Source organism: Phycodurus eques, chromosome 13, assembly GCF_024500275.1.
Source record: "Phycodurus eques isolate BA_2022a chromosome 13, UOR_Pequ_1.1, whole genome shotgun sequence".
In the NCBI taxonomy this organism is placed as follows: domain Eukaryota; kingdom Metazoa; phylum Chordata; class Actinopteri; order Syngnathiformes; family Syngnathidae; genus Phycodurus; species Phycodurus eques.
This window is the reverse complement of record NC_084537.1, coordinates 8642510-8669451: the sequence shown is the minus strand read 5'-3', so window position 1 is coordinate 8669451 and position 26942 is coordinate 8642510. Positions and strand designations below refer to the sequence as shown.

General features: G+C 43.1%; 2 protein-coding genes across 2 annotated transcripts; both read right to left on the bottom strand.

Moving 5' to 3' along the window:
• Window positions 1-772: 772 nt before the first annotated feature.
• On the bottom strand, window positions 773-9815 carry LOC133411788 (kelch-like protein 10). The gene is made up of 5 exons (XM_061694475.1): window positions 9571-9815; window positions 5434-5917; window positions 3569-4180; window positions 3351-3500; window positions 773-1132 (listed from the first exon to the last, which is right to left on the bottom strand). The coding sequence occupies exons 1-5, from the start codon at window positions 9756-9758 to the stop codon at window positions 773-775; spliced, it is 1794 nt and encodes a 597-aa protein (XP_061550459.1). The 5' UTR covers window positions 9759-9815.
• A 5293-nt stretch (window positions 9816-15108) lies between these two features.
• Window positions 15109-18422, bottom strand: LOC133411786 (kelch-like protein 10). Its single transcript, XM_061694474.1, has 5 exons — window positions 18259-18422; window positions 17692-18172; window positions 16149-16760; window positions 15548-15697; window positions 15109-15468 (listed from the first exon to the last, which is right to left on the bottom strand). The coding sequence occupies exons 1-5, from the start codon at window positions 18408-18410 to the stop codon at window positions 15109-15111; spliced, it is 1755 nt and encodes a 584-aa protein (XP_061550458.1). The 5' UTR covers window positions 18411-18422.
• Window positions 18423-26942: the final 8520 nt, after the last annotated feature.

Here is a 26942-nt window from a genome sequence, read left to right as displayed (position 1 = left end):
ACTGGCTTTTTTTTTTTTCTTCTTTTTCTTCACACCAACCTGTCGGCGCCCTTACCCAGCCATCGGGAGGATCGACCCGCCTGCCTAAATTTTGTTCTTCGCAACGTGAGTACAACTTGCTGATTACCAAGTACAAATTGGTGCATAATTATAATTGGGCTTATACTAATGATCACAGAAATTCCCAGCTCTCACATCTCTCATCGGACATCTTCATCCCACACTTACATCTCGAGTTCAACCTTCTTTACAAATGTTTATCTATCGTTTTGTAGTAAAGTCCATCTTCATTGTTCCCTCTGTAGTTTCCTCTTGTAGATTTAATTACATTTTCTCTAAAATTCCACTTCCTGTTGTGCTTGTTGTGTTTGAGTGAAATAGTAAAACCGCTGTTAATCGAGAACTATTTTAATCCATGTAGCAAGCCTTCTAAAATACCGTGATTGATCAAGGTTTTTCGTCGCTTTTTCCTAAAATGTACGAATATAAAGAGATGTGATCCTCTATACGAGACAAAGATAGTTTGATTGTAACCGTCGACGTATGTCGAATTACACCGTATTCCTTTTTCAGATTAACTACGCTTTTCTCCAAAACCCAATATACGCTATAAAAACATGAATACATTTTTTTTTAAATTGTTTTTTTACCACTTCCATTCTTATGGAGGCCATTTTCAGTTTATTTCAGTTTTTTTCCAGGGTCAACTTTAAATTTATTTAAGGGTTTTTCAAGTGTAAATTTCCAGTTTGTTTCTGGGTTTATTAAGGGCCTAGACGTCGTCCTCCGTGTCGATGTCATCCTCAAGAAATAGCAGCGGTAGATCATTCCGCAGCATGGCATAGTGCGCCATGTTGTAGAATCCCGACATCACACAGCAAGTCAATGCACTTCGTGAGATCAGCATGTCACAGGCCGGAGACCACAGACCCGTGGTGAGGTCGTAGTATTCTACCAGCTTGGTGGTGGAGACTCCATTGAAACCCCCGGCCACAAAGAGGCGGTCCTCGATGACCTCGATGCCAAAGTTGCTCCGGGGGCAGTCCATGGGGGCCAAAATGATCCAGTTGTTGGTCTGCGGGTTGTAAGCCTCGGTACTAGTCAGACGTGTTTGACCATCGTAGCCACCAACCTTCAAGAGTAAAAAGCATAATGAACAGACAAGACTGTACAATGTGGAGTTAACAGTCTGATGTGGTATATGTTAAGATAAAGTCAGGGTTATGGTTTTGAGTTAGGGCTTAAAATTAGCATTTCAAGCCTGGGTTAGGGTTCTAAACAACGGTTGTGATTTGAAATGAATGTTTCAAGTCAGGCTCTGGTTTTCAAGTCGGGTTTCAAGCTGTAGTTAAAAGTTAGTTATCTGTAAAAGGGTGTCCAGCTGATGGATCTCAGCCAATGCAATTATGGCTCCAAAACTTTAATAACTTTCATAGTCCTATTTTCAAAAAGTCAATATCATCGACAAGCTTGCTAAACACAGAAACTTACAATATAAAATACTCATGTTCATCATTTTCAATTCAAGTTAAATTAGAGAATGTGGCAAAAAAATAAAAATAAATGTATGCACCGAGAATGAACAAACACTGCAAGTACACAGTAAGGAACACATACAGTACAGTAAAGATGCATTTGTAGTTGATAAAATTAATGAAATTAGCATTGGAATCGACAGAAAATGTATGAGCCATATGCCGATCGGAGTACGTCGCAATTCAACCACGCCAGCAGCGGTGTGATCAATCACATTTGCACATTCAGAATCACAGAAAAATAGATAAATCAGATGATCATAGGGATTACAAAGAATACTGCATCCTTGGAAAACCTAGGAAATGTGATACAAACACATGTGATACAATCACATTTCCTGCTCATTGAGTCGGGCGACATTCAGACAGCTGTAGTGTGGGGCACACATTAATGCACATACTGTACAAGCACTTGAAGGGAATGATGGTAAAAGTGTTGAGAAGGGTCCTTTTTACGGTTATTCAGGACATTAGCTAACTCATGAGCAAATTCCTGGTTGGATTTATTATCATTAGTTATTATTCTCTTTATCAATGACTGTATTTCCAATACGTTTTGCACCTTGTGTTAAAGATGTGTGTTTGAAATTTTTTCGAAAGATGATGCTGGATTGTTTGTGTGTACACATGATCTGAGGATTAAAATGTTTTTCGGAGTACGAACAAAAACAAGTGCAAACATATTGATGAATCCCAGATTTAAGCGTCAAACGTGTGTACGCAAGAATTAAGCACAAATCTGTGTACACAAAGTGAATGAGACCCACTGTCTGAGGCCAGGTTTTCAGAGTCTCCCCAGTGTGCCCTGGATTTTCCCTAAGGTCTGTCCACTAGGTGGAAATGCTCAGGATTCAAAACAGATGTCTGAGCCACCCCTGGATATAGATAAGCCTGAGAATGGGAAAGAAGGAAAAACTCTGAAAATCAATCGCAAAGCGATTAATACGCACAGGAAGTGTGTGTGGGGGAGTTTACAAGGCAGGTGCGTCCCCCTTTTGGCATGACATTTTTTTTTAATTTGCATACAAACTTCAGATTAATCCTGTTCGGTCTAATTTCTTTAAATAGTGGTTATGATATCTTACTTTTTAGAAATATTTTAGACATCTCAAAATAATAAAAAAAAAAAAAAAAGTTCTTCTACCGTCCGGACACCTCTGCTAGCATAATTCACGGTCTCAGAACACAACTGACAGAGCACTTTAACGGATACGTCAATCTGTTAAAATAATAAAAATTATTGATTTCATTTTCATTAGATCTAGAGACACACAATAAATATGCAGTAAATCACATATACCTAAATCAAAAGCCTTTAATAATAAAGAGCAACATGAATTTGAAATGGAAAACTTACCTTGCCAATGTGTTCCCCTAGAGTTGTCATTGTTGTCCTTTTGCTTACGTATGTATCAATCCTTACCCAACTTGTGAATATGACCCTGAGATACTGAAACTAGTCCACCTGAGGTAGTGTTTCTCTACTAAATTTACCCTAAGAACATTGGCCTCAGTTTGTATCTTCATTCTCTGAAGGTCCCAGCCTGGTGAGGCTGTCAGGACCACATCATCCGCAAAAACTGGCATGCCTCACTGCCCTGGCTGTTGATAGGGGCACACTAATGGATGATGGCATTATAGAAAAACCTTTCTTGCTTGTTGAATAAAGGCAACTGGACTCTTCTTGGTCCAGACTTCCCTGTCTCCAACAACCTCCCCTAGTTCCGCCAGGGTTATACCAAAAAATTTCCTATCAACTATGAGTTTCTCCATTGTATCCTAGGTCTGTCATTGTCATTGTTATGCTTCACTTACTGCATAAACGTGGTCTGCGAACCCAATGACTCCGATGCCACTGCGACGGCTGCTCATCGGCGTCATCATGGTCCACTCGTTAGTGTCAGGGCTATAGTATTCTGCCGTTTGCAAGGGCTCGTTTCCATTAAAACCACCGCAAATATATATCTGGAATCCAACGGATGGTCTTGTGAATGCAAGTAAGCCTACATGACAGATGCTTTAATGACACCTACCTTGTCATTGAGGGTGGTGCAGCTGGCATCGCTCCTCAGTTCATGCATGCTGGCGATAAGAGTCCACTGGTTGGTCTCAGGCGTGTAGAACTCAGCCGTCTTTAGTCTCACGCGCCCATCGTAGCCTCCCAGTGCGTAGATGCATCCATTTAGCACCGTGACGCTCACGTAGCATCGACGGGAGTGCATGGGTGCCACTTCCTGCCAGGTGCGTGCGTTCAGGTCAAAGCGGCTGACGGTGTTGTAGTGTTCTGCGCCGTCAAATCCGCCGAGGCAGTAGACAGCGTCGTTGAGAAAGGCGGCACCACAGTAAGCCCGCGGTTGTTCCATCTCCTCGATAAAACTGACCCAGCAGTTAGCATGCACGTCGTATGCCTCAATGCACTGTGTCGGGTTGGCACCGCTCCAGCCTCCGATTGCCAGAAGAATGGCGGAAGGCAAGCGAGGACGGGCCACCAGGTTGCAGTACGCAGACACTGAGTTTGCCACCATGTGATGAATCACTCGAGTGGCAAAGGCAACCATGTCCAGGCACTTGTTGTTGCTCTGCACCAGCTGATTGGACAACACATTGATGGTGATGAACTCCTCACTGGTCAGAGCGAGACGGACCTACACAGTGGACAGACTGATATTTAAGATATTAAGAGACCCCTATTGTCCCTGAGCTTTCAGACCTCATTCACCCCTGCTTGTACTTACTAGATCACTGTTTGTCAAACATTTTGGATCCAGGTACTTCTTACAGGGGAATAATTTTTCCAAGGACACCCTGTAAATCCTAATGCCAATGAATCAGAAGTATGTGTACCCATAATGTTTGAACTTGTGTTTGAACCTACTGTAAATATTCATGACCTTAATTAAGTTGAAAATGTATCCACCATTGCTTGCTAGAAATGCTGCGAGCATGCAATGAAGCCAGGTGTATGCTATGTCAGTTATATCAGAGGTTTTCATTGGCCCTAGGCTATTTTACGGACCCCAAGCTGCAGCTCCTTGACCCATGTGGTTCCGGGCACTGCAGTTTGAGATACGCGATGGTTCTCAGATTCTCAAATGGTTCTCAGATTCTAAATACCAGCTAGGTGCAGGTTTGCCTTGTTTCCACCAAGCCGTATTTTTTTGTTTTGTTCGGTATGATACATATTTTTATTTGTCTCCAACGTAGGGAATCCCCAAAAATATCGTCCAGCACTGTAGATACTGCCAGTGTGGTACAAATGCAAGCCTGATCCATAGTTTTTAATACAGAATGTAAATTGACCCTATTCGTGGAAACATGGCTTTACCGACCAAAGGCCTCACATTTGTGGATTATTGATCCACAAATGTGTCCACAAAATTTAATCGAGATGTCAGGACATTGCAGTCAGCAGATGTAAGTGATGGCATAATACTACTGTTTAGAGAGGACCTTTCTAGTATGATACTGTATATGGCTTGTTTCACACTTCTTTCAAACCAGAATTCTGGACAAAGACCAGAATTATAACAGTCTCCTAATAGCTCTGCCTCAAAGATTGTCTCACTCTTTGGGATAAGTGGCCACTAACTAGCCATTTTGCCACCAGGCAGGTGAACGCCTGGTTGTTATGCAAAATGGTCATTCACATGCCACGCCTGGCAACAATCCTCATATGATCACCTGCAAGGTACACACACATTAACCAGACAGCTAAAATTTAGAACTGAAAAGGCCCTTACAATTAAAGCTGAAACATCTTCAACCAAGAAGAGTTTTACTTGCCTCGATTTAACTTTTACAGATTGCCATTGCCCAGAAGACTGAGAATCTACAGACAATTGATCCAGGAATGCTATATTTCTAGCTGCCTCAACAACTTCCAAGGTTGTTGACTTACTTTCGCCAGGAGCATTGCCAAGTTTCTGCCTCGCTCCCTCGGCGCATGTGCAATCCAGTGCAGAATGGCCTCGTAAACCGTGTTCTCCTTCTTCACAATCAGGTCGTCTCTGTCCAGAATTTCGCAGAACTCCTGCATGGTGAATTGCGGCAACTCCTCTGAGGCTGCGACGTCCTCAAAGTGGTAAAGAATGTACTGGTAGGCGCTGATCTGCAGCTCCGGTGTGTGGCAGTTTTTGCTGAACTGCCAGATGCCGATGCAGTTCTCCGGACAAAGCTGCTCTGCCAGGAACACACAGCAGGATTGGATGATGGCCGTCATGTTGAATTTGTCGGCAGCGATCAACAAGTCCTTGACGTTGTCCTCCGTCACCAACACGAAGTTGGTGTATGCAAACTCAATGAAAAGCTGCATTATGTGAGGTGTAACACCTTGTATGAGGTAGACCCTCTGGTTTGGGGTGGACCATCGTAGAAAGAGGGCCCTGAACACCAGAATAAAGACAATGGTAGGTGTCTGTGCTTGTATATTTATTTTTTTGATGACTTTGTACTTTTACCCCTGACATTTGAAAACCGATATCTCTACTTTCTACACCTTACTTGGTCGAAATGGGGTCGTTACGTTTTCCAATATACGCGAATGACGACATGTTAAAAAAATTGTAGTCAATTGCAGTTCTTCATTGATTGATTGAGATCTTGGGGTGTAGTATCTCCCAAAAGCGAGTACACCCATCCCATTCTTTTTCACTATTTTCACCAGAGTTTACTCACTTTTGTTGCCATCATCTTAGACATAATGGCTGTGTGTTGGCATATTTGGAGGGGATAGTAAATGTACAGTGTTATACAGGCTGTACACTGACTACTTTACATCATCCATCCATCCATCCATTTTCTGAGCCGCTTATCCTCACAAGGGTCGCGGGAGTGCTGGAGCCTATCCCAGCTATCATCGGCCAGGAGGCGGGGTACACCCTGAACTGGTTGCTAGGCAATCGCAGGGCACATACAAACAAACAACAATTCGCACTCACATTCACACCTACGGGCAATTTAGAGACAAACTCCACACAGGCGGGGCCGGGGATTGAACCCCGGTCCTCAGAACTGTGAGGCAGACGCTCGAACCAGTAGTCCACCGTGCCGCCACTTTACATCATAGCAAAGTATAATTTCTTCAGTGTTGCTGAATGAAAACAATGTATATGTTGCAAATATGTGAGGGGCATACTCAATTTTGTGAGAAACTTGTAAAAGAAAAAAAAATGGAACTACAGAGACATGGAGGAGCGTGTAACAGGCATAAGTACAGATATTTTGACAGAAGGAGAAGTACTGATTCAACTCGTGTTTAAAACACGTTTAAGTTGAAAAGTTTTTGTTTGTTTGTTTATTTCAAGCATAGCCCCTTTAGATGCATCATCTAATTTCTGAGGTGGTCCTTTCAACACATACAATAACCAGCATACAAAATAATCATTAAAGATGCATCTAAAACATTTAAACACAGAGACACTTTACACCACGAGAACACACACACAAAATCACTCCCACTTAATGCTCCCCTAAGCGTAGCCTTCCACCAACCAGCCAATATTTCATAAGTGTGTCTCGGTGAGAGGCGTTAATCTACGGAACAATTATGAAACAGAATTTAAAAACTGTGAATCACTCCCTGTGTTCAAAAAGATGTTTAAAAATATAGTTATAAAAAATATATAACTCAGGCATAAATATGAGAAACTGCAGAAATGTCAGAACTTGTGAATGTGTTAGTTTAAGTGGAATGAAAATGTATGCATGTATAAATGTGTATGTAGGAGTACAAGGGTTAAATGATAGAGGGGCATGTTGTTTTTTATTTTCTTTTGTTATACACTACAGTATATGAAACAATTGAGTACTAACATGATGAGTAAAAATGTACAGACAACAAGGGGTACGACTGGACAGTTTTTTGTTTTACTTCTTACTACCTTTTGAACATATAAACTGTGCTGAACAAAGACATCTACAGTGGGTACGGAAAATTTTCAGACCTCCTTAAATTTTTCACTCTTTGTTATATTGCAGCCATTTGTTACAATAATTTAGGTTCATCTGTTTCCTCATTAATGTACACACAGCTCCCTATATTGACAGAAAAAAAACTTAATTGTTGAAATTTTTGCTGATTGATTAAAAAAGAAAAACTGAAATGTCACACAGCCATAAGTATTCAGACCCGTTGCTGTGACATTCATATATTTAACTCAGGTGCTGTCCATTTCTTCTGATCATCCTTGAGATGGTTCTACACCTTCATTGGAGTCCAGCTGTGTTTGATTATATTGATTGGACTTGATTAGAAAGGCACACCCCTGTCTATAGAAGGCCTTACAGCTCACAGTGCAAGTCAGAGCAAATGAGAATCATGAGGTCAAAGGAACTTCCTGAAGAGCTCTGAGACAGAATTGTGGCAAGGCACAGATCTGGCCAAGGTTACAAAAAGATTATTCTGCACTTAAGGGTCCTAAGAGCACAGTGCCCTCCATAATCCTGAAATGGATGACCCTTGGGACGATCAGAACCCGTCCTAGAGCTGGCCAATCCGGCCAAACTGAGTAATCGGGGGAGAAGAGCCTTGGTGAGAGAGGTAAAGAAGAACCCAAAGATCACTGTGGCTGAGCTCCAGAGATGCAGTCGGGAGATGGGAGAAAGTCCTAGAAAGTCAACCATCACTGCAGCACTCCACCAGTTGTTGCTTTATGGCAGAGTGGCCCGACGGAACCCCCTCCTCAGTGGAAGACACATGAAAGCCCGCATGGAGTTTTCTAAAAAAAACACCTGAAGGACTCCAAGACGGTGAGACATAAGATTCTCTGGTCTGATGAGACCAAGATAGAAATTGTTGGCCTTAATTCTAAGTGGCATGTGTGGAGAAAACCAGGCACTGCTCTTCACCTGTCCAATACAGTCACAACAGTGAAGTGAAGTGGTGCTGGCAGCATCATGCCGCAAGTGTGTTTTTCAGCTGCAGGGACAGGGAGACTGGTTGCAATCAAAGAAAAGATGAATGCGTCCAAGTACAGGGATATCCTGGACGAAAACCTTCTCCAGAGTGATCAGAACCTCAGACTGGGCCGAAGGTTCACCTTAAAAAAAGACAATGGCCCTAAGCACACAGCTAAAATACAGAAGGAGTGGCTTCAGAACAACTCTGTGACTGTTTTTGAATGGCCCAGCCAGAGCCCTGACTTAAACCCAATTGAGCATCTCTGGAAAGACCTGAAAATGGCTGCCCACCAACGCTCACCATCCAACCTGACAGAACTGGAAAGGATCTGCAAGGAGGAATGGAAGATGATTCCTAAATCCAGGTGTGAAAAACCTGTTGCATCATTCCCAAAAAGACTCATGGCTGTATTTGCTCAAAAGGGTGCTTCTACTAAATACTGAGCAAAGGGTCTGAATACTTATGGCTGTGTGATATTTCAGTTTTTCTTTTTTAATAAATCTGCAAAAATTTCAACAATTCCTTTTTTTCCTGTCAATATGGGCTGCTATGTGTACATTAATGTGGGAGAACAAATTAACTTAAGTGGTTTTAGCAAATGGCTGCAATATAAAAACGAGTGAAAAATTTAAGGGGCTCTGAGTACTTTCCGTATCCACTGTATAGATGTTCTTTCCCTTTCTTTCAAATTTACTTATTATTATAAAAGACTGTTGTTTTTATATGTTCAATAAAATCAATAAGTATACATGTACTGTACATGTTAATACATGCTATACATGTGTACACAATAGTGTACACAAAAGTAAAAAAGTGCAGACACTAAAAGTACAAAAGTAACACTAAAAGTTTTTTTGTTTGTTTTTGCTGTGAATGTATTATTTACAGTAACAAATAAACAAACACAAAAATTTACAAAATTCTACACAGTGACAGTTACCAAATAAATGATTCTTTACTGTAAATATACAATTAACAATTTTTAAAAAATCATTTTCACTTTTGTACTCAAGTAAATGCGTTGAATCAGTACTTCTACTGACACGAGTCTTTTCTATACTTCTACTTGTGAAGTGAGTACTTTTGCCACCTCTAAATACACACACACAACACAAGTAATTCAATGTATTTACTCACCCAAAGTACGGACTGCAGTTACATAGGATAATCTTATGAATATGAAACTCAACATTGTGAACCTTGAGTACCGCATCGCTAAGTCCACCGGTCAGTCGAAGTTCGTTGTACACGGAGCCAGACTTGTATGGAATTTTACCATCATAACTCATCTTGAATTTGTTGCCATTTCTTAACACTTCTGGCATCTGCAGAGTCTAAGCAGAATTAACATAAAGCAATGGGGGACCTGCGGAGGGGGCAGGCAGGTAAAGGGTGGGTGGGGGGTTGGGATGGGGGGGCCCTGGAATTACATCATGCTGCCATTCTGTGTCAAAAGCCATGGTTGCCATCAGCAGCGACATCATCTGCATCATCAAAGCGCTGCTACTTTAATGTCAAGAAATACATCATCTTTCCTCCATGAAACCCACATTTGAATCAGAAAATTGGAAGCACATTTCAGTTGTTGCACGTTTAATGACCACTGGTAGTCTAACCAAATTTGAATGTGCCACAAATGCGATGCACCTACGAAATATCATTGACTAAATCCCTTGTGGAGCAGCTCCACATCTTCTATGAAGAGTCCATAGTCCTGTCCCTATGGGGTCTGTTTTGGAATTAAATCAGGAAACAATCTTGTCTTTTGTCATTTTAATGAAATCTTTGCAAAGAGAGAGACAATCAAGAGAGGAACCTGCATTTGCTTCACGCTTCTCCCCGTCTCTGAAGAACATGGAAGAAGGCACAGTTAAACTAAAATGGAGGCAGATGACGATAGAAGAAAGAAAGACCTATTCACACAGTTATCTTGTTCTTGAGAGAAAAGGGAGGCTAGTAGAGCTACTAGGTACATTTGGAAAAACTCACACAAGAACAAAGAACTATTGAAGTAATGAAAATCACACAGAAACTATGGGATAATATAATAAAAGAATATAGACCATATTTTGTCATAATAGATCAGATGTCATTGATGTTGGACCTGGGAGAGGGCCTGGCTCACAATGTCCTAAAGGTTTTTCCCAAAGGTGTTTGACGTATGGCTTGCCAGACAAGAACATGCCAGACAAGAACATTAATAGTTTGTTGTAGGCATGTTATGTTAATTCTGCTTGAGCCTGTCTGCTGAAGTCTGACTTGGTATTGCGACAATTGCGTGCCAGATATGACACGCCCGCTTCTCCTCACTAGGGTCGCAGGCAGCACGCCTGCGACCTATCCCAGCTATCATCGGGCAGGAGGCGGGGTACACCCTCAACTGGCTGCCAGCCAATCGCAGAAGAAAGGAACAAACAATGCTTATGTTTTCGACTTATGCAAAGTGATTAACTGTGGAGGCTATAACAGCTCGTATAGAGGAACAGCCATCTACTTCTGTTTCGACCAGACGGTACAGACCCAATGCGCGCAGAATTTGCCATATAGTCACACATGGTGTCAGACATGGGGACAAACCACCCATTTTAACGGCAGGTGGATCCCATAAAAAATGGTGGACAAAGGCATTAAGGGCCAGAAAAACCATAATGCAATAATGGATAGAATAAAATTCCAAAGAAATTATGATTCAACACAAAATCCTATTATGCTAAGCATCAATGGTCAGGTAATTGGACAAGCACAACATTCATATTTAGTGATAGGAGCGGATGTTTTTGGAAGAGATTCTCGTGGTCTTATCCACATCAATGTATTTGAGGAAGAACAAACCGCTAACAACCAATCAAGTTCCAAGGCTGTCCCAAACCCTCCTGTAGTACAAGTACTTAACAACCCACCTAGCATAGTGGAAATGTATGATGAAAGTATGAGAAAATGTGGCCAAAATTACCTAAAAGTACAGTACCACTCATGGCCCATTATGCAGAAGGAAATTACACTTGTTTAAAGCATGACAGAATTAACCAGAACAAAACTGAATATGTGGGGGTATTTCCATTTTGTCATAATATAATAGATGTCACTACATGGGGAAATATCACAGTATTGAGCAAAAGATCTTTAGGTGATTTGGCATATATGTGTGAAATTAATGTAGTAAGAGCTGTATTACTGTATTACCCAGTCATATCGAAACCTTCTGCTGAACAGTCATAACGAAAACGGAGTTAACTCAAATAAACGAGTTAACTCAAATAAACGAGGTGTGTCATTCAGTGAACCTGCACTCTGGTGTACAATTCATTGAATGAACCCTGACACTCAGTACTCTGGTGTCTTATTTTTTCCTCTCTTTTTGGACAAAGAAAACAAACGCGCAAGGACGATTGAAGGTTCCATGATCTGTTGAACATTGACATTTTATTACGTCCTTAACAGTGTGCCAAACGATGGAAGAAATGCTTGAGCTGTGACACCGCGAGATGTTTTTGCCACTTCTTCTTCGGGCTGGGCGGACTGCAGGCATCAAAACTGGGAACCGAATTTTTTTTATTTTAATGATTCCGGGAGAACCGGAATGTTAGTCCCGTTTCCAATAGGTTCTCGATTCTCGATGCTCAACCCTAACGGTGACAGAGATAAAAGATAAAGGCCTAATTAGAAGCCATATGAACACAGCCGCAATAAAACTACTACTGAAACCAGGGAAAGACCCCACTCATCCAGCTAATTACTGTCCGCTGTCACTCATTAATACGGAAATTAAAATAATTTTAAGGCTTTAGCCAACAAGACTGGAAAAAATTCTCCCACCGATAATACATTGTGAGCAAACAGGTTTTATTCAAGGACAGAGCTCCATAAACCTAAACCTAATCAGTATGTCTCAGCGTGTCTTGTCCCTTGACGTAAAAAAAGCTTTTGACAAATTTAACTGGTCTATTCTTTTTGCAGTACTTCACAAATATGGCTTCGGTGATTCGTATGTTCACTGGATCGCAACGTTATACAATTCACCCAAAGCAACTGTCACCACAAATGGGGTCACATCACAAATGGTCACTTTACAAAGAGGAACTAGACAAAGATGTCCACGCTCACCCCTGCTATTTGCACTATTTATCGATACGGCAGAACACTAGTATTAAAGGTATCTGCACTCCTGTGTCAGAACACAAAATCAATCTTGACGCAGATGATATCCTTTTTTATTTACAAAAACCCAAGTCCTCACTTCAAATAGTTTTTAACCTCATTGAGACTTTCGCAATTATCAGAATATGCTATCAATTGATCAAAATCAACAATAATCCCTGAAATGACTAACTCATTGAATCCTGTAGACCAAAATCCAAATTTTCCTATTCCAACAGGGAATATAAAATATCTAGGCATTCATATCTCAGCATAATTTACAGAATTAAATCATTTAAATCACGTACCTCGACTGGAAAAATTTGTGATGATTTAAAACGTTGGAACAGCCTTCCCATCTCACTTTTAGGGCGTTAGCTACGGTAAAAATTAAAACACTACCTCAAATTAACTATTTATTTTCAATGATCCCATTCAAACCCAAGTTAAAATGGTTCCAAATGCTAGACTGTGCCGTGTTAAATTTTCATTCTAAAAATAAGAAAAATAGAATTAGCCTATCTACTCTTTAGAAAGGTAAAACAGAAGGGGGACAATGTCATACACACTTACTTAGCTAGCCAAATACAGTACCTCATTAAATGGTTGCATCCAAATATAGAACAACAATCTTGGCTGGAACAAGAACAGACAGACAGCAATAGCACCAAACTTTCAGACCTCCCATTTATCAGCACAAGTCTCAAATGCTACAATCCGATTATTGCCACCACTTTATCAGCTTGGTGGAAAAGTCTAGAAACCACACAATCTCAGTCAGCACCATATTCCTCCCCAATCTGGCACAATCCCGATTTTGAGATGAACAAAATACCCCTTTACTGCAGCACATGGGAAGCACATGGAAGCACGTTTCAGTTGTTTCACGTTTAATGACCACTGGTAGTCTAACCAAATTTGAATGTGCCACAAATGCGATGCACCTATGAAATATCATTGACTGCCTACATCACTTATTCAAAAATAAAGCAGTCATGTGAAAGCTTATTCCAAGAATTTCAAATTAGAGGTGGTAACTTCCTTCAATAATATAAAACAAGAACAGCAATCCTAAAAAGATTCTCAACACACGTGATTACTTTAGAACTACCTGTATTGGTTCATAAAATCATGGAACTACTCTCACAAAGCAAAACATATTTTCAAAAGTAGAAAAATTAATTAAATTAAGTACTAATTCAATACGTACCAATCGCAAAATGGGAAAAAGACCTCTCAGTGTCTACTGACAATGATTACAACTAGTAATCATTGTCAGTAGTCAGTAGACATTGAGAATGTATTTCTGCAAATCTGCAGAAATACATTCTCAATGTCAAAAAACAGTAATTTACAGCTAATCCGGTCGAAAGTACTCCATAGATCACATATTACGCAATATAGTATGCATGACATGGGCTATTCAAAATCAAACATATGCACTCATTGTCCTGAAAACTTTCCAGACACTTATTTTTTCATGCTCTTTGGCATTGTACGCCTGTACAGTGCTTCTGGTCACTAGTTACACAGAAACTCTCCTCAGTTTTGAACTGTAGGATTCCAATTTCTCCTAATCTTTGTTTATTGTGTGATTTAAAAGGTATAGATCTTCCAAATAAACATGCTCAAGCAATACTTTTAATTCTAGCAATCGCTAAATAAACAATATTGTTACACTGAAAAGATAAACAAGCTATCAACATTAACCAATGGCAAAATCTTGTCATAGCATATATAACACAAGAAAATATCTCTGCTAAACGTAATAACCAAATGGATAACTAAGAAAAAATGGTCACCTTTCATTAAAATGATGAACCTTGAAGCTTGATTCTTGTTTGCCTGGGAAAGAATGTCATACAGAAATATAATGTGTAATGTAAATGTAATGTAATGTGACCAAATCATATCTTCTCATTTTAGAATCCTGTGCACACCATAGGGTCACTTGCATGTACTTGAACCCCTATCCTTCTGGATCTGCGGTGTGGGCCTCTGGGGATGCTGGGTTTAAATTACTTATTTTGGCTCTTGAACATAAATACGTAATTCTGTCTTTTATCAGTGGCACGGTGGACGGGCTGACTGTTTAGCCCACCGCCTCACAGTTATGAGGACCCGGGTTCAAATCTGTCCTCGCCTGTGTGGGGTTTGCATGTTCTGCCCGTGCCTGCATGGGTTTTCTCCAGGCACTCCGGTTTCCTCCCACATCCCAAAAACATGCGTGGTAGGTTGACTGAGGACTCTAAATTGCCGTAGGTGTGAATGTGAGTGCGAATGTGTGTTTGTTTATATGTGCCCTGCGATTGGCTGGCGACCAGTTCAGGGTGTACCCCGCCTCTCGCCCGAAGATAGCTGGGATAGGCTCCAACACGCCGGCGACCCTAGTGAGGATAAGCAGTGGAGAAAATTGATGGATGGATGAATTTGAACCATATGAAAATGTATTAATGAAATTGGAGATATTTTTTTTTATTCTCTTTGGTTTCCATTTCCATAAATCTGTTTTCATTGAGGTTTGCACCTCTCCAGGCTCTAGAAGTCATCCTCCCTTTCCAAACCATCCTCCAAGAGGAGCTCGGGTAAATTTTTCCGCAGCATTGCATATTGGGTCACGTTGCGAAATCCGGATATCACGCAGCAAGTCAAGGCATTTCGGGAAATCCTCATGGCGCTGGCCGGAGACCACAGACCAGTGGTGAGGTCGTAGTACTCCACGTGGTTGGTGGTTGAGACGCCGCTGTAACCACCGGCAACAAAGAGGCGATCCTCTACCACTTCAATGCCAAAGTTGCTTCGGGGGCACTGCATGGAGGGCAACAAGATCCAGTTGTTGGTTTGTGGGTTGTAAGCTTCGGCGCTAGCCAGGCGGTCATCACCGTCATATCCGCCGACCTTCATGAGGGAAAAGCGAAGAATTTTGGATGGATTTAAAATAAAAGGGAGAAGCTAGAGTTTATAAAACTACACTTACTGCGTAAACGTAGTCAGCACAGCCAATGACGCCAATGCCACTGCGACGGCTGTTCATGGGGGCGATCACTGTCCATTCATTGGTCTCTGGGCTGTAATACTCTGCTGTTTGCAGGAACTCATTTCCATTAAAACCTCCGCAAATGTACACCTGGAACCAAAGGGGGAAATTATGATGGAGTGAATGAAAGCAAGAGGTCTTAAACGTTCTGAGTTCAGAACTACCATGTGTTCCTCTGGATGTGCAATATGATTTAAAGGTCATGTATTTTGGCTATTTACACCTCCATAGAGTGACTCCCTAACATGGACTTACTATCATAGTGTCAATTTCATTTAAAAAAAACACCTTGGTTTTGTCACACTAGTGTCCAGAAAAGACCCCTCTGACAGCTACTTCTGTTTGGCCCAGTTTTGTATCTGCTTTGTCCATATTTGGCTAAGACCGCCCCCTTTCCTCTGATTGGTTGCCTCCGTGTAGAAGACCAACTTGTGAAAGCACATGTTTGTTTTGTTGACTGCATTGACGCGGAAGCAGAAAGTTATAGCTCAGCCCAGCTTGACAACCACAAACAAAACAAATATTTCCATTCTACACCTACCTTGTCATTGAGGACTGTGCAACTGGCGTTGCTCCTGTGTTCCTGCATGCTGGCGATAAGGGTCCACTGGTTGGTCTCGGGCGTGTAGCACTCCGCCGTCTTAAGTCGCACACGCCCGTCGTAGCCTCCTATTGCGTAGATGCAGCCCTTTAGCACCGCCACACTCACGTAGCATCGACGGGAGTGCATGGGGGCCACTTCCTGCCAAGTGCGTGCGTTCAAGTCAAAACAGCTGACGGTGTTGTAGTGTTCGGCCCCATCAAATCCTCCGACACAGTAGATGGAGTTGTTGAGAAAGACAGCACCGCAGTACGCTCGGGGGTGCTGCATGTGGTCCACCAGGTAGTCCCAACAGTCAGATTGCACGTCATACGCCTCAATGAGGTGCGTAGGATTGTCGTCACTCCAGCCGCCAATCGCCAGCAGGATGCCAGAAGGCAGTCGTGGGCGGGCCACCAGATTGCAGTACCCAGACACAGAGTAGGCTTTCATTTGTCGCATAACTCGGGCAGCAAAGGCGACCATCTCCAGGCATTTTCTGCTGTTCTGCACAAGGTCATTAGTCAGCACACTGATGGTGATGAACTCCTGACTGGTCAGAGCTAGACGGACCTAGACGGCGGCAGGAAGAGAAAGGCACACAGATTACTTTTGTGAATGTCTAGAGGCAGAGGTGTCTAAAGTATAGCCATTTGCAGCCTGCAGCCGGTTGTTGAAGCGGCCCGGGGCATAAACTAAAATCAACAATTGACATGTCCTGCGTCGTTTGCCTGCACTGTAATACACTACACTGGGTGGCGAGGCAAGAGAAGAGAAGTAGTTTGTTCTCATCTCACACATTACCTGGGTAATGTGCAAGTATGGGTTTTGAAACCTTTCATTGGGTGCGACACCCCTTAGCAAGCCTTTTGAGCATTTATTCAATATCCGACTAGAGAGCTGAATTGTCTTACTGATGAAGACAAAGAACATACTAATACTTGGACCTTAATTTGGATATTGGGGATATGGAATAAATGCTCAAATTGCTTACCATGCGCCCCTGACTACTACTACTAATGATACTACTACTACTACTACTACTATTATTACTACTACGACTACTCCTACTACTACTAATAATAATAATTATAATAATAGTAATAATAATAACTGTTATATATAGAGCTTTTCTAGATTTGCAAAATTACAAAGAAATATTTGCAACTAAAAGATCCTGAATCTAAAAACCTAAAGACGATTCAGTTACAGCAGCAAATAGTGTAAATTGCAATTGTTTGCTACATGTCACGTCAGCTTAGAACAAATTGCTCTTGTTTTGGTTCCGAATGTGTAGATGTGATTAGCTGCTGTTCAGTTCAGGGGCGAATCAATTGTAATGGCATACAACACCTGATTCTTAATATAAAAATACTTTCAGGTAAAATATATTTTGTTCAGTCTCGGCCCGGTATCGGTCCGCGGCCCGGTGATTGGAGACCACTGTGCTGAAACACTTATTTTCTACAACTATTTTGAAAACCAGAAATGGATGTCGACTTACTTTGGCCAGGAGCACCGGCATGTTTTTACCTCGCTCCCCAGGAGCATGTGCGATCCATTGGAGGATGGCCTCGTAAACGGTGTTCTCCTTCACAATCAGGTCATCTCTGTCCAAGATCTTGCAGAAGTCCTGCAAGGAGAGTTGTTGTAACTCAAATGAGCTCGTGACAGCCTCAAAGTGGTATAAGATGTACTGGTAGGCATTTAGCTGCAGCTCTGGGGCATGGCAATTCTTAGAGAACTGCCAGATGCTGATGCAGTTCTCTGGGCAGAGCTGCTCAGTTAGAAATGCACAGCAGGTATGAATGATGCCTGTTATGTTGAACTTATCTGCTGCTATCAACAAGTCCTTTACGTTATCCTCTGACACAGACACAGAGCCAGTGTATGCATAGTCAATGAGAAGCTGCATTAAGGGTGGTGTCAGACCCTGTATGACATAGATCGTCTGGTCTGGGGTTGACCCATGCTGGAAAAGTTCTCTGAACATCAGAAACAGGTTACATTCAACACGTGTTCAATTTTGTGTACTCATGGTATCGCTTTCTCTGATCGTCGATCAACTCACACAAAGTACAGGCTGATGTTGCAAAGGATTATCTTGTGGATGTGAAACTCAACTTTATCAACTATGATGACTGCATCACTGAGTTCTCTTGTCAGACGCAGTTCATTGTAAACAGAGCCAGACTTGTATGAAAATGCACCATTGCAACTCATCTTGATCGTGTTGCCATTTCTATAACACCTTTTGCTTCTGCTCAATCCTTGCAGGAGTATAACAGGAACTTTGCCATAACATCATGGTGGTATTCTGTGTCAAAAGACATCGTTGACATCAACGACGACATCATTCACATCATCAAAGTGTCACTTCTTTAATTATAAAGAAAACTATGGTGGGTTCAGGTTTTCTAACCCAAGACCGTAACAGATCTGATTTCTACAAGTGGCGTGATGAAGAATCATGAACCTTTCCTGACAGATATCTTCATAGCTTATATTACCAATCGCTCGAAAAAGTTTAGAATCAAGTTTAACAGAATTCTGGTGGCTCCCATTAAAAAAGTAGAAGTAAACTACTACTACTAGTTATCTGGTAAACTCAGATGAAGTGGGTTTAGTGGGACCTTTTCACATGATCTAGCTTAACACTGAGAGACTTTTAAGAACCTAATCAGAATCAGAATCATCTTTATTTGCCAAGTATGTCCAAAACACACAAGGAATTTGTCTCCGGTAGTTGGAGCCGCTCTAGTACAACAGTCAGTCAATTTACAGAACACTTTGGGGACATAAAGACATTGACAAAAAACAATTGTGCAAAAAGATGCAGAGTCCTCTAGCACTTAGAGCAGTTCGAATGACTAATATTGGAATAGTCCGGTGCAATGACCATTGTGCAAAGGGCGCTGAGACTTCAAGGAGTGTATGCGGTTTAAAGTGACGAGTAGTGCGATCATCTGGGACAATGTTGGTTGTGCAAATGTTACAGATACTCCTCAATCAGTGTGCAAATGGAGCAGAAGCTACTCTGGCATGAGTGGCCAGTATATGCAAATAGTGCAGCATGGCGAGACAACTACAGTGAGTGCACGAGTAATACATAATTGGCCCCACAGAAATGTGACAACGAACTCAAGTCAAAAAATTTCCAGCTTGTTGTAATGGAATTATAGGTTAGGTGTTTAAGAAGTTGATTGCAAGAGGGAAGAAGCTGTTGGAATGTCTACTAGTTCTAGTTTGCGTTAATCGGTAGTGCCTACCTGAGGGAAGGAGCCGGAAGAGCTGGTGACCGGGGTGCAGACGGTCCGAGAGGATTTTGCACGCCCTTGTCTTAGTTCTGGCAGCGTGCAAGTCCTCAATGGTGGGTAGGGGTGTACCGACAATCCTTTCAGCAGTTTTGATTGTCCGTTGCAGTCGGAGTTTGTCCTTTTTTGTAGCAGCACCAAACCAAACTGTGATGGAAGAACACAGGACTGATTCGATGACCGCTGTGTAGAACTGTCTCAGCAGCTCCGGTGGCAGGCCGTGCTTTCTCAGAAGCCGCAGGAAGTACATCCTCTGCTGGGCCTTTTTGAGGACGGAGTTGATGTTGGTCACCCACTTCAGGTCCTGAGAGATTGTAATTCCCAGGAACTTGAAGGTCTCGACGGTTGATACAAGGCAGCTGGACAACGTGAGGTGTGATGTCATGAACGGAACAGAGGATAGGACCCAAAAATGCACGACTCCAAAACAAATGGACAGTTACTAAAAAAGAGAGGTTTAATATACGGCCAGAGGTCGGTACACAGGCAGGCAATCCAAAAAAGGCAACAGTATCCAAAAACCTGAGGCAAAAATGTGAGGTCAATAATCGGAACAGGGTCTAGTCTTACTGTGAGTCTTTGACGTGGAAATAACAAATGTTGGAACGCGACGACAAGGTACAACGAACTGGCGACGAGAAAGAATGACACGAGGTTAAATGCAAGGGATAATTAGGGTGAACGAAGCACAGGTGGTGAAGATGCTCTTAGGAGCAGGTGTGTATGAAACAGGGGGAAAACAAAAACCCATGAACACACACCCATGACAGTGCCCTTCCTCCTCACCCCCTCACCCCGGCTGGCCCCAGACGGCCCTGGAGCCCCTGGATGCGCAACGTGGAAGTCCCGAATGAGCGAATCATCCACTATAAACGCAGACGGCACCCATGAATGTTCCTCAGGTCATAGCCCTCCCAGTCCACCAGAGATTGAAACCCCCTCCCCCTCCGACGAGACGACGACAGCCGCTTCACAGAGAAGACAGGGTCCCCATCCACAAGCCGAGGGGGAGGAGGGGGCCTGGAAGGCAGGACCAGAGGGGACTCCCGGGCTGGCTTGAATAGGCTTACGTGAAAAGCAGGGTGGACCCGCATCGACCTTGGGAGCCTAAGCTTCACGGTGACAGGGTTGATGATCTTTGTGATTGGGAAGGTCCCAACGAACCTGGGAGCGCCCAACGAACCTGGGAGGGCCCAACGAACCTGGGAGCGAGCTTCTTTGACTCCACCCGGGGTGGAATATGTTTGGTAGAGAGCCAAACTCCCTGACCCACTTTGTGATTCGGGGCCGGTGTCCTCCTCAGCAGCATCTGGCGGGCTCGCTCCCAGGTCCTCCTGCAGCGTCTCACCAAGGTCAATGCCGCTGGCTAGTGTGAGCCCAGTGGATGACTCTTCCCCTTAAGGTCGGAACCACATAAAGCCTGTTTTCAGGGCAATTTACTGGGCTAAGAGTGTTCTCCAGAGCCTCCTTTATCGCAGTCTCAATGACCCAAACAAAAGCAGAAACAAAACATGACTTGGGCGAAATGGTTTTAGGGTCGGACAAAGAATTCTCTGCGCAGAAAATGCGCGATAAAGCATCTGGCCTATCATTTTTAGAACCAGGTCGGTAGGATAACGTGAAATTGAACCTAGTGAAAAACAGAGCCCATCAAGCCTGCCTCACATTTAATCTCTTAGCAGATTTAAGATATTCCAGGTTCTTGGGATCTGTCCATACTAAAAACTGAGTATGTGCCCCCTCTAGCCAATGCCTCCACTCCACCAAAGCCACCTTGACTGCCAGCAGTTCACGGTCACCAATGTCATAATTTCTCTCAGCTGGGGTCAGTTTTTTGGAGAGATAAGCACAACGATGTAACTTAACATCCTTGAGAGATTTCTGGGAGAGCACTGCTCCTATACCGGCATGAGACTCATCAACTTCTACCACAAACTGCTGTTTGAGATCTGGCAAACTAAGGATGGGAACGGAGGTAAAGCTTGATTTAAGTTTCTGAAAAGCTGACTGACAAAACGGGTTCCATACGAAAGGTCTGTGTGGCGAGGTAAGATCACGGAAAGGTGAGGCTATAGAACTGAAATTTCTAATGAACTTTCTGTAGAAATAAAGCGAACCCTAAGAACCTTTGTACGTCTTTGCATGACGTGGGAGTGGGCCAATTAGTCACGGCATCAACTTTGCTAGGGTCCATCTTGATTTCACCTGGAGCTAGAACGAACCCCAGAAAAGAAACGGACGCCTCGTCGAACTCACATTTCTCAGCCTTGACATATAGTTCATTCTGCAGTAACTGCAGTGGGCCAATTAGAACACAGTGGGCCAATTAGTCACGGCATCAACTTTGCTAGGGTCCATCTTGATTTCACCTGGAGCCAGCACGAACCCCAGAAAAGAAACGGACGCCTCGTCGAACTCACATTTCTCAGCCTTGACATATAGTTCATTCTGCAGTAACTGCTGCAACACAGAGTGGACATGAATGATGTGATTCTCCTCATCCGGAGAGAATATCAAAATATCGTCTAAATATCCAAAAACATACACATTCAACATGTCACGAAGGACATCATTGACAAAGTTCTGGAACACAGCTAGAGTGTTAGTTCGTCCAAAAGGCATCACCAAATACTCGTAATGTCTCGTTGGTGTGTTGAATGCTGTTTTCCATTCATGCCCCTCCCTTATCCTAACTAAATGATATGCATTTCTTAAGTCTAGTTTGGTGAAAGTCTTGGCTCCCTCCAGGAACACAAAGGTGTGGAGATGAGAGGAAGAGGATACCTGTTTTTCACCGTTATGTCGTTGAGACCCCGGTAATTGATAAAGGGTTGCAGAGTCTTGTCCTTCGTGTCCACAAAGAAAAATCTGGCTCCCGCAGGGGATGAAGATGGGCGAATAATCCCGGCTGCCAGTGATTCATCCACATACTCCTTTATAGCCTTGTGTTCCGGCCCTGAAAGAGAGAATAACCTCCCTCGTGGGGGTGTGGTTCTAGGCAGCAAGTCAACAGCACGGTCATAAGGTCTGTGGGGTGGACGGGATTTGGCCTTGGACTTTGAAAAAATATCTTTAATATCCTGATAACAGATGGGCACTTGAGATAAATCCGGATCCCCAGATGGGGTCTGTGAATTGTCTTTAGAAACATAGCCCTGAACATCACATGGCGGCTTGAAACAGTTCTGGGTGCAATTGCTGCCCCATGACATAACCTGCCCAGAGGACCTCCCTAAAATAAGGTCATGATTCATGGCGTCAAAAACATGAAAACTAATGCGTTCCGAGTGAGAATCAGGAAATGTCAATGTGAGTGTTTGGGTGCAATGAGTGATCTTGCCCATAAAACTGCCGTCTGCAGCATAGGTGTTGCGGTGGCGTTTTATTTGAAAGGTTCTAAGGTGCATACGTCTAACGAGGGAGTTGAGTAAGTTTGCGTCAGAACCAGAGTCAATTAATACAGGTGTATGAATTTCTTGATCAGGAGAGCATAGTGTCACATTAGGAAGAACCCGGGCAGGGTCTTCCTTTATGAAATTCAGACTCACCTCTCCCGTGCCCTTGCTACCGGCACCGGTAACTTTGATGTGACAGTTGCTCACGGAATGACCCAACTGCCCGCAGTAGAAGTACCGCCCTTCCCTCAGCCGGCGTTGACATTCCTCAGGGAAGAGACGGAACCTGGCCAGTTGCATGGGTTCATCCGTGGTGACGCTAGCCAGTGGATTGAGATCTGCCTTGGTTTGGCTGGTCACCGAGGCTCGTCTTCCAAGTGACGCAGCCCTGCGCCGAACTCCGTCCAGCTCGCGATCCAAAAGCCTCTTGTCGATCTTACAGCAAGAGCGATGAGAGTGTCCAAGTCAGTCGGCAGGTCTCGCGGGACCAAATGATCCTTGACGGCGGGGGATAGTCCTTGAAAAAAGGCATCGAGGAGTGTCCTATTATTCCACTGACTCTCAGCTGCTAGAATGCTAGAACTCAATCGTGTAATCTGACACCCTGCGCTTGCCTTGTTGTAAGGTGACAAGGGAGCGAGCTGCCTCACGATCTGGTGTGGAAAACTGAAAAATTTGCTCCATAGTCTTTACGAAAAAAGCCCACGAATGACACGCTGCGGAATTGCAGCTCCATTCAGCAGTACCCCACGCCTCCGCACGACCAGTCAGGTGGGAAATGACGAAAGCAATTTTTGCCCGCTCGGTGGGGAAGGCAGGTGCCTGCAGCTCAAGGTGAAGTTTGCACTGAGTGATGAACGTCTCAATGTTCCCAGAATCTCCAGAGAATCTTTCCGGTCGAGAGCTGTGGGCAAAAAGCAGCAGAGGTGGCAGGTGACTGCATGGTGACTGCTTCACATGGAAATGTTGGTACCGTGGCGGTATCGGGTTTTGTGCCAACTGGTTCCTTCTTTAGAATCATTTTCATAAGAACTTCAAACATTGAGGCCACCTGTCTCATCATATTGTCCTGATGTTCTGATAGTCCCACTAGATGAAGGTGGAGGGCAGCAAGCTGCTCATCCTGCTTCAATAGGCGTTGACCCTGCGCTTGAAGGGCTTTGCACACCGGATCTGAGTCTGCTGGATCCGTATTATGGCCATCGGTCATGAACGGAACAGAGGATAGGACCCAAAAATGCACGACTCCAAAACAAATGGACAGTTTCAAAAAAGAGAGGTTTAATATACAGGCAGGTAATCCAAAAAAGGCAACAGTATCCAAAAACATGAGGCGAAAAGGCGAGGTCAATAATCGGAACAGGGTCTTGTCTTACTGTGAGTCTTTGACATGGAAACAAGGAATGCTGGAACACGACGACAAGGTACAACAAACTGGTGACGAGAAAGAATGACACGGGGTTAAATGCAAGGGGTAATTAGGGTGAACGAGGCACAGGTGGTGAAGATGCTATCAGGAGCAGGTGTGTATGAAACAGGGGGAAGATAAAAACAGGAACACACACCCATGACACCTAAATACATTCAGGTTCTCTTTTGTGGAAACAACAGTTGACTATGGTTAGTTGCATGTTTATCTGTTGCTGAAACTGGAAGGGTTTTATGGTGGGTGCCTAGGAAAAAGGGTGACACTAGTAAGTACTGACCTTGGTTCTGGACATTGGTTTGAGGTAGAAACTGCTACGGAAAATGACATTGGGGATACATGGGAAAAAATACAAAAACAAACACTAGTGTAGTGGTATAGGATTTCAAAAGGTATCGGGAGGACAGAAAGGAAGTGGAGAATCTGTTTTCTTCATCCCACAGTAGGGCTGGGCGATTATGAAGAATGTAATTATCACAATTATTGAGATTGATATTGATAACACGATTAATAAACACGATTATTCATTGATTTTGAAACAGTATTTATTTAACTAAAAAAACTCAACTTTAAATATAACTTAAAGCAACAACCAGAAAATAAATTAGTAAAAAATGGCCAAAGTGACAAAAAAAGTCTTCTGCACTTAAGGTTCCTAAGAGCACAGTGGGCTCCATAATCCTGAAATGGAAGACGTTTGGGACGATCAGAACCCTTCCTATAGCTGGCCGTCCAGCCAAACTGAGCAATCGGGGGAGAAGAGCATTGGTGAGAGAGGTAAAGAAGAACCCAAAGATCACTGGGGCTGAGCTCCAGAGATGCAGTCGGGAGATGGGAGAAAGTTCTAGAAAGTCAACCATCACTACAGCCCTCCACCAGTTAGGGCTTTATGGTAGAGTAGCTCGACGGCAGCCTCTCCTCAGTGCAAGACACATGAAAACCTGCATGAAGTTTGCAAAATAAAAACACTTGAAGGACTCCAAGATGGTGAGAAATACGATTCTCTGGTGTGATGAGACCAAGATAGAAATTGTTGGCCTTAATCTTAAGTGGCATGTGTGGAGAAAACCAGGCGCTGCTCATCACCTGTCCAATACAGTCCCAACAGTGAAGCATGGTGGTGGGAGCATCATGCTGTGGGTGTTTTTCAGATGCAGGTACAGGAAGACTGGTTGCAATTGAAGGAAAGATGAATGCAGCCAAGTACAGGGATATCCTGGATGAAAACCTTCTCCACAGTGCTCAGAATCTCAGACTGGGCCGAAGGTTCACCTTCAAAAAAGACAATGACCCAAAGCACACAGCTAAAATACCGAAGGAGTGGCTTCAGAACAACTCCGTGACTGTTTTTGAATGTCCCACCCAGAGCCCTGACTTAAACCCAATTGAGCATCTCTGGAAAGGCCTCAAAATGGCTGCTCACCAACATTCACCATCCAACCTAACAGAACTGGAGAGGATCTGCAAGGAGGAATGGCAGAGGATCCCCAAATCCAGGTGTGAAAAACCTGTTGCATCATTCCCAAAAAGACTCATGGCTGTATTAGCTCAAAAGGGTGCTTCGACTAAATACTGAGCAAAGGGTGTGAATACTTATGGCTGTGTGATATTTCAGTCTTTCTTTTTTCATAAATCTGCAAAAATGTCAACAATTCCTTTTTTTCTGTCAATATGGGGTGCTGTGTGTACATTAATGAGGAAAAATTAACTTCAAAGATTTTAGCAAATGGCTGCAATATAAAAAAGTGAAAAATGTAAGGGGGTCTGTGTGTGTGTGTATATATATATATATATATATATGTGTGTGGATATATATATATATATATATATATATATATATATATATATTTTTTTTTTTTTTTTTTTTTAAATCCTCTCAGTATTCTGGCATTTAGCAAATAGAAATAATGTTGAAATCCTAATTAACCTAAAACAGGAACATTCGTCTGATTTCATGTCAGTTAGTCAGGGGTTTAAAAAAAAGTGTTTGTCTTTGACCATGACTATGTGCTGTTCCTGCTGTACGCACCTTGGCCTCTTGAGGGCAGTGTGGTGCGATGCATGCATGGAGATGCGTATTACAGTAAAATAAAAAATGAGTAGAAGAAACTCGCAATAAAACTTTATTAAACTAGTTTTTCACAGTTTAGGAAGAATATATGCCCGTGAGTATTGTCTGTCTATGCTCACTGTTCATCTAAAATGCAGGAACTTGCATACACAACTGGTGCCGCGGCACATTAATAATTTTTATTCCCCTCCTTGTGCTGTCACCTTATAGTGGTGGAGGGGTTTGTGTGTCCCAATGATCCTAGGAGCTAAGTTGTCTGGGGCTTTATGCCCCTGGCAGGATCATCCATGGCAAACAGGTCCTAGGTGAGGGACCAGACAAAGCACGGCACCAAAATGATGAATACAATTAATGGATTCAGGTTTCCATTGCCCGGACGCGGGTCACCGGGGCCCCCCTCTGGAGCCAGGCCTGGAGGTGGAGCTCAAGGGCGAGCGCCTGGTGGCCAGGCCTGCACCCATGGGGTGCAGACACAGCTCGAAGGGGTAACGTGGGTCCCCCTTGCCATGGGCTCACCACCATGGGAGGGGCCATAGGGGTCGGGTGCAG

What these genes read in the sequence shown, in the direction of transcription:
- LOC133411788 (XM_061694475.1), bottom strand. Translation starts at nt 9,758, where the DNA reads ATGCCAGAAGTGTTAAGAAATGGCAACAAATTCAAGATGAGTTATGAT. An exon ending in AACTGCAGTCCGTACTTTGG is followed by an intron (nt 5,918 to 9,570) that starts GTGAGTAAATAC and finishes TCTGGTGTTCAG; the next exon opens with GGCCCTCTTTCTACGATGGT. An exon ending in TCGCAGACCACGTTTATGCA is followed by an intron (nt 1,133 to 3,350) that starts GTAAGTGAAGCA and finishes TTACTCTTGAAG; the next exon opens with GTTGGTGGCTACGATGGTCA.
- LOC133411786 (XM_061694474.1), bottom strand. Translation starts at nt 18,410, where the DNA reads ATGAGTTGCAATGGTGCATTTTCATACAAGTCTGGCTCTGTTTACAAT. An exon ending in GCACAGTCCTCAATGACAAG is followed by an intron (nt 15,698 to 16,148) that starts GTAGGTGTAGAA and finishes CTTTGGTTCCAG; the next exon opens with GTGTACATTTGCGGAGGTTT. An exon ending in GTGCTGACTACGTTTACGCA is followed by an intron (nt 15,469 to 15,547) that starts GTAAGTGTAGTT and finishes TCCCTCATGAAG; the next exon opens with GTCGGCGGATATGACGGTGA.